We start from the raw sequence: 12,516 nt of genomic DNA, 5'->3' as shown, positions 1-12,516 counted from the left end.
TGTAACTCTTTTATAGATGTAACTTGTTGTGCCTTCTCTTGTACATTAAAACTGTGCTACTCTATTTCTTATGTGCTGCATAGATTCTGTTACATGTTTATAATTTCATTGACTGCAGAAAATTACCTATAATAGATGTGCTATTTCAATGATAGAGTTATGCACTCTTCTCATTCATTTTGGCAGGTCAAATTACTTCTTGAAATGCTTATGAGAAAATGCGGTGTAGATGTTGTTAGAGTAGTGATGCCTGAGGAGCATATGAAACTCCTTACAAACATAAGAAAGGTAGAAACACTTGTAACTGACTTGTGGCATTTATGTTTCTAAGCTGGTTCTAATTATTTTCTAATTTTATTGTTGTTCGATTGATAGATCAAAGAGCGGAAAGAAAGAAAAGCAAAATCTGATGAGGATTCAGAATCAATTCATACTAAAACAAGTATTTCCAGGTAGCGCCTGCATTAACTAGAGACAGATGTGTCCTTGTGTCTGGTTTTGATAGATTAATTGTCTCTCAGTGAAAGTGCAATTACATTCTTTGTAATCTTTCTAAGCATGTTTTTATATTATATTGTTCACATTTTAAATTAAATTAAGAGAAAAACATACAAATTCTTAAAGTTTCCTGCATGATGGTAGTGGATTTCAGTAGAATTCCTGTCTTTTGCTGAAAAGAGGATATGCCTTCTCTCCCGCACATATCGTCACCCCTTTTCGTTCAAAAGAAAAATCAGTGTCGGTTTGTACTGGCAATGAGTATACTAATTAAAAGTCGAGTGGTGATGTTAAGAAGAAGGATAAGCTTGATCCTTATGCGTATTGGCCTTTGGATAGGAAGTTGTTGAACCGAAGAGCAGAGCGAAAGGCTTCTGCTCGTAAAGGAATGGCGAGTGTGATGAAGTTTACGAAGAAGTTTGAAGGGAAGAGTGCCTCTGCTGCTCTCTCTGCTAAAGGAGTGAACCTAAAGAAGAAAAAGAGAGGAAACAAGTAGTTGAGATGGGCATTAATTTGTCGTACATCAGTTCTTTCTGTGATGCAGCAAATTTGGTGAGTTGACATTGTATAGCGCGTAACTTGAGTTTTCGGACACTTTTGAGTTTTTTGGGCTTTGCATGTTTCTCAGAGAGATTTTCCTACAATATGTTTGTAGCTGTGGTCTTCAAGAGGCTTCACATATTTATCATACTTTTGCCATGCATCATCTTACTGGGTGCTAAGAGTGACTAGAGAGCTTTGTATGAGAAGAGATTTGAAATATAGATTATTTCTATTATGATTCGCATTTTGTTTGCCAACATAGTAGTTATACGTTCATCTTCATGTCTGATATGTTATGCATCATGTAGGATATCGATTTTGGGAGGCACTTAGAACCTCAATACATAAAGAGGGGTATGTTGTTTATATATATATATATATAGTTATATAGTTATACTTGCTGACTGATAATAATGTATACGGGGAATTGTGTCTCATAATTTGCTGTAAAGATTTAACTCAAGTCAAACATAAAAGGAAGTAACAGAAACCAAATTCAATTTTCTTGTCAGCCTCTGAGGAGGTGCAAACTCGGGAATAGTAAAAGAAGAGCGTAAGCTTTTCCTCGTGTTCCATGGTTCCTTCACGAATAATTTTTCAAAACAGACTCATTCGGATTTTTATTTTTCAAAATCGACCGTTTTTTTTTTTTTTTTTTAAAACCGACCGGATTTTGTGATTAGTTTTTATTTTTCAAAATCGACCGTTTTTTCTTTTATTTATCAAAACCGACCGGATTTTGTGATTAGCAGGTTAATCACTATCCTAAATAGTCGGGGTTGCCAACCCCGACTATTTAGGATAGTGATTAACCTGCTAATCACGAAATCCGGTCGGTTTTGATAAATAAAAGAAAAAACGGTCGATTTTGAAAAATAAAAAACTAAATGGGTCGATTTTGAAAAATTGTTCTTCCTTCACACTAGACATTTTTACGCATAAATTATGTCAATAAAACATAAATGTGAGCTTCAAGCCAATGAGTCATTTCAAAAGCCTCGAGCCTGCCTCCGTTGATGGTCAAATATGGATTAGCAGCAGCAACATGTCAACACAATGCTAAAAAAAGAAAGAAAGAAAAAAAAAAGATTACAAGTCATACAATACTTACCATAACACGAAGTACAAAAACTTATTGGAGCATGTTTCACACCAATAAGACTAAACAAAATATCTATAATCTCTCCTGCCAACATGAAACATATTGCCACCATAACCAAAACTATAAAACGTTTTGCTCTACATTGTTCCAAAAACTACTACAACAGTTTCAGTTTTAGAGATTACAGACACAGTTAAAAGGGACGAAATAGAACAGGAAATATGAACAAGTTTCTATACAGAACAAAAGGATAGAGCGCAAAATTTGTTTCTTCTCAACACTTCCATCCTCTGAACATTGAGAAAGTACGTCAACGCAAATGACTACATGCCATCATATTGAAGAGATCATGAAACAGACAATGGCACAGTCCCATATTTGAAGGCCAGCAGTTATATTGCAACGTCTACTTGTAAGGAGCAAAGAGAATGGATGAGTTGTGGCCACCAAAGCCAAAGGAGTTTGACAGTGCCACCTTCACATCCAATCTTTCCTTCTTTGAGCCCACCAAAACTTTCATATCCTAAATTCACAGAATAACAAAAGCCTCTATGAGAATATAATGTGATAAAATGCCACTTTACATGCTTATAAGGTTGTGAACACGAATTGACGAGATCATATATGTAGCGGTTTTGACTACAGGGTAGCTCACGGAAAGCTAGAACAAACTGTTAATACTTGATTATTTGTGACTAGAAGAAAAAGAAGTAACAAAGAAACATTTTGGGAATAATTGTCTTCGAAGGTTGCAGTGCCTTGACATTTCTGTCTCTTTGTTTTTTTTTTCCGTCTATTTTTTATCAGTTGTCATTTAAGCAATTAAGCGGTTAATAAAGTTTGTGAGAAGACAAGGAAAGAATAAATAACATTACCACATCCTTCTCTGGGTTTTCCAGATTAATGTTTGGATGGATCCACCCCATTCGAATTGCCTGCATATCATCAAATGACGGGGGAAAAGTAACCAGAGGAGAAATATATCATTATTAAAATATATCATTACGAGAAATACTCATGCCCAACAGGAAATATGCGTATTGCACTAATACTAAATCACTGCACAAATCAAAAGCATAATACATAGCAGAAACTAGTTATAAATTGAAAATATACGTATTGCACTAATACTGTTACATATTGATGGTCCAGTGTCTTAGATCATTTGAGAATTTTAACTTACTTTAAATAGTCACCCAATCAGTGTTTTTGTTCATGCCAGTGTAACTCGGCATTTACTACAACCAAAATACACATTTGAAAATATCTTGTACTTATACACCACTACATCCGGTGATCCGGAGATCTACGTGCATTATTATAACTCCGAATATTGCATGCCTAGAACTCTGGCTATGTTATGTTACTACTATGAAAAATTGTTATCGACGTTTTTTCCATTTATGTGGTGCCTTACCCACTAGACGCATGTTGTTCCCCAACGGCCCTCCTTTTATATGGTCAATTAGTGGGAATGGAATTCATTTCCAACTCTTTTTTCCCGCGTACCAAACACGATGTACTTTTAGATGTTAGAATTAAAATTCCCACTTCTTATCAATTCCCACTTTATGTGGGAATTGTCATTCCCAACCATTTAACAAGGAATTGATATTCCCACTTAAGTGGGAATAAAAATAATCAAATGATTTCCAATTATACCCTTCTTAAAAGATACAATTAGATATAAATTCCTATATGAAAATTATTTTTATAAAAAATTAACTTATCTTAAGCTACTAGTACAAGTTAGAAAAGTAAAATTATAATTATTTATAATTAAAATAATTTCTATAAAAAATATTTTTCAATTTGTAAGCCAAAAGTCCAAAATTGTTGCCAAGATGTTGTGACAAAATATAACTATTACATAAAAATTTATTTCTCTAAGGAAAAAAATCATTTCTATAAAACTTATTTTTCTAAAAAAATGAATTATTTAGTTATTTTTAAAATATTTTTAACATTTTTAAAATTCTGTGTTTTGGTAAGGGCATTATTAGAAAACTAAATTTTATTCTCACTTGTGAACAAATGATAACAAACGAGGGAATGAGAATAAGATTGTCATTCCTGTTCCACTCTCTAAACGCGCCCAAACATGAGAATGAGAATGTGCATTCCATTCCCACATCTATTTCATTCCATTCTTACATTCTTTCCATTCTCACTTGACTCCATTCCCGCGTACCAAACGAGGCGTTACTGATAACTTGTTTTCCTTTTATTGGCCAACCAATGAAATATGTAAAATTAAAAAAATCTGCTTATATATAAGTCAACAACTTTGATCCGGGAGCATAGCTTTTGATCTAGGGGGAGCATAACTTTTGATCTAGGAGGAGTTACTGGACAATAAACCCCAATTTGGAAAGCTTATTCTGAGCTCTATAGCACGGCCAATAATTAAAGTTCATTGGACCACAGTTTACCAAATTCCTTCTAAAACAAGAGTCACGAGCTTCTAAAGATCTTGGTATGATACTTTTGTTATTGATTTTATTTAGTTCTAAAGTTATGGCTCCCAGAAGCCATACTACTCATTTAATGACGCTGACCTGACTTATTGGACTTATTAACTGTCCGATCGCTCCAAAAAATCCACTAAAACCATTCTACTTCAATTTGGGACCGGCTTTCAATAATTTTATTTAAAATATTTTAAAAAAAATTAATATTTGTTCAAATCTACTAAAACTTGGTCACATTTCGTGAAGTCATATTCATATGCTAAAAGTTTAGTTTTTATCAGTGCACCCTCCAAAATCTATCCTATTTTCAATTTTAACCTCGAAATCTGAATATTTACTAATTTACCGTATATTCTAATATTGAGTTAAAATACTTACATTGAATACTTAACACCATTGCTAACGAACCCATATGAATTTTAACAATATTAAATGAGAAAGGGCAGTCCAATGCACAAAGCTACGGCTATGTCAGGAGTCCAGGAAGGGACCCAGCCACTTTAGAGCTATTGTACACAGTCTTACCTTACATTTCTACAAGAGTCTGTTTCTAGGACTCGAACCCATGACCTCCAGGTTATACGACAGCTCTGCCATTGCGCCCAAACTCTCTTTCAACGATATTAAATGAGGGATATAGAAATCCAATATGGGGAAACATACAGGTAAATTTGAGGTATATAGGCAAAAAATTTATAATCTTACATAGCAATAAAAGAGATATCTCTTAACAAGAGAAGGATGAGATTTGAGTAATGGGATTGTAATACACCAACATTTAGTCTCACATTGGATATTAATTGATTGAATGGTACATAATGTAAGTCCAAGGAGTCAAGTGCAACATTGACTAGTCGCAGCGGATTGAACCAAACCATATATTGCACTCAGTGGGTCTCACGACTTGCATCGCGCCAACGGGCTCGCAGGTCCGGGGTGTGACAAATGGTATTAGAGCAGTTAGCTAGCTAGAAATGTGGAGCTAAGCGCTACACGAGACTAAGTGCTACACCACGTGAGTGGGGTGTGAGCCATTTCTAGAAGCATGTAGGAGTTATCTCTAGAGTCCACATCATCTGATGGTGATAGATGGACCGATTATCATGTGACGAGAAGCACATCGCTTAATTAAGATAGGGTGATTGTGATACCCTAAGATTTAGTCTCACATCGGACATCGACTGATTGTTTGAATGGTTTGTAATGTAAATCCAAGGAGTCAATTGCAACATTGATGAGCCAAGTTTGCTAGTGGATTGAGGCAAACCATGTGTTGCACTCAATGGGTTTCATGGCTTATATTGCGCTAATGAGCTCGCAGGCCGAGTGTGATTGGGATGGTCTCAAGCTTTTGCTCTATACATAATAGTTAACTTTTAATATGTTTTTGTTTGATAAAGAGGGTGAGTTTCACTTACAATCTCTTTTAGCCACAAATATGTGATGCAAATGGGACGTAAAATTCTGAACCTCTACACATTCACAAATTTAAAACTAGAGGAATTTTAAAATTGGATAACAAAACAAAGATTAATTTTCATATTTAAGATGAAATTTTAAATCTACAAGGCCTTAATATAGATACTTTTTTGATATGAGAAGCACATAGTTTCAATTAAAATCACGGTGCACTCATTAATGTCCTCTCGATTGGAATTGAATTATAGAATATTGATTATCAAGTGATTATAAATAAAATGTTAAGAGGGAAACCCCATTCTCATCATGCAATATGACTATGTCATCTAACAGTTGTTTAAAATATCGATTGACATGACCGATATATTAGGCAATATGTCTTTTTATAAGGCTTGCTGCAAAATATATGCTTTCAATAATCTTACTGCTTTTGGCAAAATTTTGGGGGTATATCAAGGGAAATTTCCTCATATTTCATGTGACATTTCGACTAAAAAAATCGACCAAAACGTTGTAATATCAATTTGAGCTTTAATTGTATCAAATAGTTTGGAATTGTGGCTCGACTAAGATCTAAATTCTTTACAAGAGTTTTGCAGTTCTTTCGGTTTTTTCCTACTCGCCTCAAGGTGGATTGTGTTGTGGCACAATCTCAACCATGCATTCATTATCGACTTCTCATTAAGTCTCTCGCCATTTAAATCTCTCCTTATATTTCAACAGTATAATATGGAAATATTGATAACCTTTCTACTAGTTTCATGTTTCAATCATGTAAAGATATCTGTCTCCACAGCTCCATTCTCTAATGCATCAAGTATGGACATATATGATATCTTACATATTATCTTATTTAATACCATAATATTTACTAAATATCTTCGACATCCGCCATCCGAAATGAAATTTCTATCTAACATGTCCCACATTCGACTTTAATGCACCGCATTCTGAATAACGTGAGAAAAATTCCAAAATAGAAGCTATAGAGTTTGCAAAGGGTTTCTAGACGAGTTAGGGAAATAGAAATATAGACGACAAATTCCTACAATTATCAACTATATTTCAAAGTACATGACGTCCAACAATACATGCAACATTGATTGCTCAAAATTACTCTATAGAGAAGATATCTCCTACCAACGTACAAGCTTTTAGAAACCGCTATGCACTTCTGGGCGCCAAACATAACACCCTGCACCCAGAACCTAAGCGGCATGTAGGCGTTTTTTAGCACACATTTAGGAATAAATTTTTCAAAGTTTTAAAATCCTATCGTCACCGTTTTATTTGAGAGGATCTTGGATCGAGTTCTGATCTACTGCATTTTAACTTGACTTTTTTTTATTCATTTGTTATTATGCTTAAGAGGACAATAAACCCCTCTTTGATGCCATGAGTCCATGTAAGGAGCCCATATTCGCCTAGGCACTCTCAAGAATTAAGTAGGAGGCCTAGGTACTGTTTATGCCCAGATGGGTGCCCAAACCATTTTTTAGCACTCTCAAGAATTAAGTAGGAGGCCTAGGTACTGTTTATGCCCAGATGGGTGCCCAAACCATTTTTTAAAACAATACCAGTGTACCAAAGCGCATCTGGGGAAGAGACCAATAAAAAAAAATCTTGAATGCAATGAATGCGCAAATATCAAACACTTAAATTTTGATCAAAGAGTACTTTTATTTCAGTTAGTGCTAATTCCCATCACCTGGCATCCAAAATCTTAATGGACCTTCCATTAACTGTTAAAAGTTTCTAATATCTCTAAAATCTCATAAAACAGTATACACAAGGGAAAAGAAATAACATAACTACTTCTACAAGCTATTGAAATTGATAGATTACATGATCTACGGGCAATAAAGTTAATTTGATGTGTCATGTACATGTTTTCTCCAAAATCTGCCAAGAAAAGAAAGTGTTTTCTTACCTGGACAGCAGCAACAGCTTCCACTGCACCAGCAGCTCCTAGTAGGTGACCAATCATGGACTTCGTAGAGTTCACTCTCAACTGCAATGCACAACAAATTAGTTAGCAAAGAACAGCACTACATATATATATTTTAACTCATATATGTTATTTACTTTACCTCAGGATTCTGACCAAAACAACGAATGAGAGCCTGATACTCTTTGAGGTCACCAGCTGGTGTGGAGGTTGCATGAGCATTTATGTAATTGACATCCTCTCTGGCCACTCCTGATTGTGACAATGCTTTCTCGATGCACAAAGCAATTCCTGTTCCTGGTATCCGAAGGAAAACCAGATAACAATGTGATCCAATTAAAAACGGAAAATATAGCGAGCACACAAGAACTGAATTGAACTGTGGATTTATTTTCTACCCTCAGGATGTGGCTCAGTCATGTGGTAAGCATCACAAGTGAAGCTTCCTCCAAGAAACTCGGCCAAGATATTGGCTCCTCTTTGCTGTAAAAGGAAAGAAAGAAAAAGAATTAATTTCAAGAGAGATAAAAATTGGAGCGAAACTCCTATATATATGTTAATGGAAAGCTTAATTTAATTGAACCTTAGCATGCTCTAGCTCTTCTAACAGCAGCACACCTGCCCCTTCTCCCATAACAAATCCATCACGCTCCTGGCATGTAGGAGTTGAAAATAAGATAAAAGAGTACTACGGCCATTAAATTAAAGTGTATTGTTACAGGTTACATCTATTACAAAATCTCAGCTCTTAATTGCACGAAGAAGTAGTTACTGTATCCTTCAGTAAAAGCACTGAAAATGCTCAGGAATATGAGCTTTATGTTACTAATAGATGTGAACAGTTCTAAGGTCATAATATCTTTAAAGAAACTAAATTTCATAGATGAACCCATCATGATACTGCCAGAACATCTAATAGTTTAAACTAAGTCAATAAATACAGGAAACAGGCTGTAGCTCTAAGTAGAAAACGTAAATTAGAAAGAAAAAAACGAACCTATAGTTCTCACAATTATAAACATATTATTCTTCCCGTTCCTATTCTGAGGTTCAGCTGATACTGACCGAATAAAATAGAAAGCAAGTAGAGATTGACAAATATAAATCCAAAAGGGGCTAAGTAAGATCATGATAAAACCAGAAAGATACCTGAAGACACTTGATCGCATCCTGGAACACAAAATCAAATAACAAACAGATCTCCAACACCATACTGAGCATCTTAGAACTAATGAGCATCTTAGAAGATTATGTCAACCTCTAATATGAACGAAGTTTTATTATAATTGGTAAATATATATTTTATGAAACACGTCAAATCGTAAAGAAAATTAAGACACATATAGTAGTTAACTCTTTTCGAGAGAGTTAAATTCATTAAATAATTAATGGTAAACATTTCAAAACTAACGGCTCATCTTTGTCTTTGTTTTCCCTACTGTAGTCCAACTTCCTATCCTTTTTCAACTACATAACAATACTGAAATTTCAAAACATATGAAGAAAATTTTATAGTTTAGGGAGCATAAAATTTGGACTGCATGTTAAATTATGATTTATGAAGGAAAGACAAATAATAAGTATTTACAATGTCCCAGGGCCTAGAAGCTTTGCTTGGATCGCTGTTTCTTTGTGAGAGCGCTCTGCATGCAACAAATCCTCCCAGCCCAGTCCTGCAATGTGGAAGAGTGTTGCTATGGTAAAAGAACTATTTACCATAAAGCAAATTCCATCATTAAAAAGAGAAACGAACTACCAATGGGAATAATTACTGCATCCGAACCACCACAAAGCATCACATCCTGCAAGTATTAGATTTAGATATATAACAAAAAGAAAGTAAAGCATATTGTTCAACATAATGGAAGGGAGAAAAAGCAAATGAAAGCCAATTCAAAGATAGAAGGAAACTCTATGTTATGCATATAACTATTTTGACTCGTGACAGAGGTTGAAGGGATATAACGTCATCACTCACTGCTTCCCCTCTAATTATATGGTTTGCAGCATTCAGAATACAGAAGTTGCTCGTAGCACAAGCAGTTGAAATTGAATAATTTGGTCCCATCCAACCCTGAGATCCATAGAGAAGAAAACAATAAATAACATCACCACCATTCTTTTAAAGCATCGGGACCAAATTCAGAAATAAGTTATGCTTGCCAACCAGATCCATTGCCAGCATTGCAGAACCCATGTTTGTGGTTGCAAATGGAACACAAAATGGATTCATTTTCCTATATGAGACCCTCGAAGCTTCAATCGCATCATTGAACACCTGGTAAAAGTGTATAATGAATCAACTGTCGAAGTGTTAAATTATAAGGAAGATCGAGGATGAAAATGCAACCTGCATGCATCCCGCCCATTGCAGAACCAATAAGAACTCCACATTTCGTCTTGTCCATCTGACTCATAATATCTTCAGACATCCCACCATTTTTCAATGCTTTCTTGCCAGCAGCAAGCAAATAAAGCATGAACCTATCCATCCGCTTGGATAGTTTAGGAGCTACCCATCCACCTGTTGAGAAAGATTTTATCTCCCCTGCAATTCTCTGTATAAAATGGACGTGTCAGATGATGGAAGGAAGCTTTAAAGCTCCTCTGAGATCTTTTTTTTATTTATTTTTACGATAGTTGAAAATTAGAACAAGAACGACAAAGCTTGAAGTCCAGAGAAAACCTACTGTTGGATTGGCAGCACAGTCAAAGGTTTCTATTTCACTTATGCCACTGGCACCCTCAAGAAGATAAAGGGTTTATATGCAAAAAATAAAAAAAACCCAAACTTAAAAAAAACCCAAACTTAAACCAGATTATACTTTCTCAAAATTCATACGGTCTCCATCCCTTCCCTCATCTCCGTCCTCACAAACTCACTCTCGTTCGACGATGGCGGCGTCGGCAGCTTCTAGAACCTTCCTCCCCTCACTCCCGAAGCTCCTACGACCTTCTAGAACCTTCCAATTGCCACGTCGCCTCCCATGCCGCGCCTCCTCGTCCTCGTCCTCGTCCTCCTCCTCCACCGCCGCGAACAGCGGGGACTCATCGAATCCATCACAAACGAAAACCTCAGGTCAGCGTCGTCCTCCGGCACGAATCTCAAAGTCTACTGTGGCTTCGACCCGACGGCCGAGAGCCTCCACCTAGGTAACCTCCTCGGCCTCATCGTCCTCTCCTGGTTCCCCGACGTCACCCACACCCCCGTCGCCGTCATCGGTGGCGCCACCGGTCGCGTCGGTGATCCCTCTGGAAAAAGCCTCGAGCGACCGGAATTAGATATAGAAACCCTAGAAAATAACAGTAGAGCAATTAAGCAGCTAATCTCTAAAATATTAGGAAATTCAGCTGGGGTTTTTGCTAAAGATGCGATTTTGGACGTGGGTTCTGAGAATGAGAGCGATTCGGTTGTGATTTTGGACAATTACGATTGGTGGAAGGGGATCACGTTGTTGGATTTCCTCAAAGAGGTTGGGAGGTTCGCTAGGGTTGGGACTATGATGGCGAAAGAGAGCGTGAAGAAGAGATTGAGCTCGGAAGAGGGAATGAGCTACACTGAATTCACTTACCAATTGCTACAAGGCTATGATTTCCTCTACTTGTTCAAGAATCATGGAGTAAATGTTCAGATTGGGGGAAGTGATCAATGGGGGAATATAACCGCTGGGACTGAATTGATTCGAAAAATATTGCAGGTTGAAGGAGCTTATGGATTGACCTTCCCCCTTTTGTTGAAGAGTGATGGCACAAAGTTTGGGAAATCTGAAGGAGGAGCTATTTGGTTATCACCCGCGACGCTGTCGCCTTATAAGTTCTATCAGTATTTCTTCTCGGTGCCCGATGTAGATGTTATTAGGTTCTTGAAGATTTTAACTTTTTTGCGTATGGAGGAGATTACAGAGTTGGAAGAGGGAATGAAGAAGCCTGGTTATGTTCCAAATACAGTGCAGAGAAAGCTAGCAGAAGAAGTGACCCGTTTTGTTCATGGAGAAGAGGGTTTAGTTGAGGCATTGAAGGCAACTGAAGCTCTAAGACCAGGAGCAGACACTAAGTTAGATTGGGAAACAATTGAAGGGATAACTGAGGATGTTCCATCATGTTCTTTGGCTTATGATCAGGTGTTAAATTCTTGTTTGGTTGATCTTTCGGTTTCTACTGGTTTGCTTAATAGCAAGTCTGCAGCGAGACGATTACTGAAACAAGGGGGGCTTTATTTGAACAATAGAAGGATTGATAATGATGGCAAGATGATTGATGTGGATGATATTGTTGATGGGAAAGTGTTGTTGTTGTCTGCAGGGAAGAAGAATAAGATGGTTATAAGGGTATCATGATTTTGAAAAATGAGATGGTTATAACTTATAAGGATATCATGATTCCTTCTTCTAAACAAATTTTCAGAGTTTTAAGAATATTGTTATTTACTGATTTTCCGTATAAGTGTTGATCGTTCATTTTGAGGAAAATAAAGTCCTATTTTGTCATTTGAGCATTAATATACCAATTTATGGTTTTTGGTTGTATATGTATTT

General features: G+C 36.3%; 2 protein-coding genes across 2 annotated transcripts; one reads left to right on the top strand and one right to left on the bottom strand.

Annotated features, from left to right (window-relative positions):
* On the bottom strand, positions 2,352 to 10,352 carry LOC109844868 (3-oxoacyl-[acyl-carrier-protein] synthase II, chloroplastic-like). Its single transcript, XM_020414037.1, has 11 exons — positions 10,332 to 10,352; positions 10,149 to 10,259; positions 9,960 to 10,055; positions 9,731 to 9,783; positions 9,570 to 9,654; positions 8,565 to 8,633; positions 8,380 to 8,464; positions 8,124 to 8,278; positions 7,964 to 8,044; positions 3,019 to 3,078; positions 2,352 to 2,666 (listed from the first exon to the last, which is right to left on the bottom strand). The coding sequence occupies exons 1-11, from the start codon at positions 10,335 to 10,337 to the stop codon at positions 2,550 to 2,552; spliced, it is 918 nt and encodes a 305-aa protein (XP_020269626.1). The 5' UTR covers positions 10,338 to 10,352; the 3' UTR covers positions 2,352 to 2,549.
* On the top strand, positions 10,460 to 12,507 carry LOC109845672 (tyrosine--tRNA ligase, chloroplastic/mitochondrial-like). The gene is given in 3 exon segments (XM_020414942.1): positions 10,460 to 10,541; positions 10,800 to 11,012; positions 11,015 to 12,507. Coding segments are annotated over 3 exon segments (1,599 nt in total). The 3' UTR covers positions 12,319 to 12,507.

Source organism: Asparagus officinalis, chromosome 6 (assembly GCF_001876935.1).
Source record: "Asparagus officinalis chromosome 6, Aspof.V1, whole genome shotgun sequence".
Taxonomy (NCBI): Eukaryota; Viridiplantae; Streptophyta; class Magnoliopsida; order Asparagales; family Asparagaceae; genus Asparagus; species Asparagus officinalis.
The sequence above is the reverse complement of the archived record's forward strand: the minus strand, read 5'-3'. Positions and strand labels throughout refer to the sequence as shown.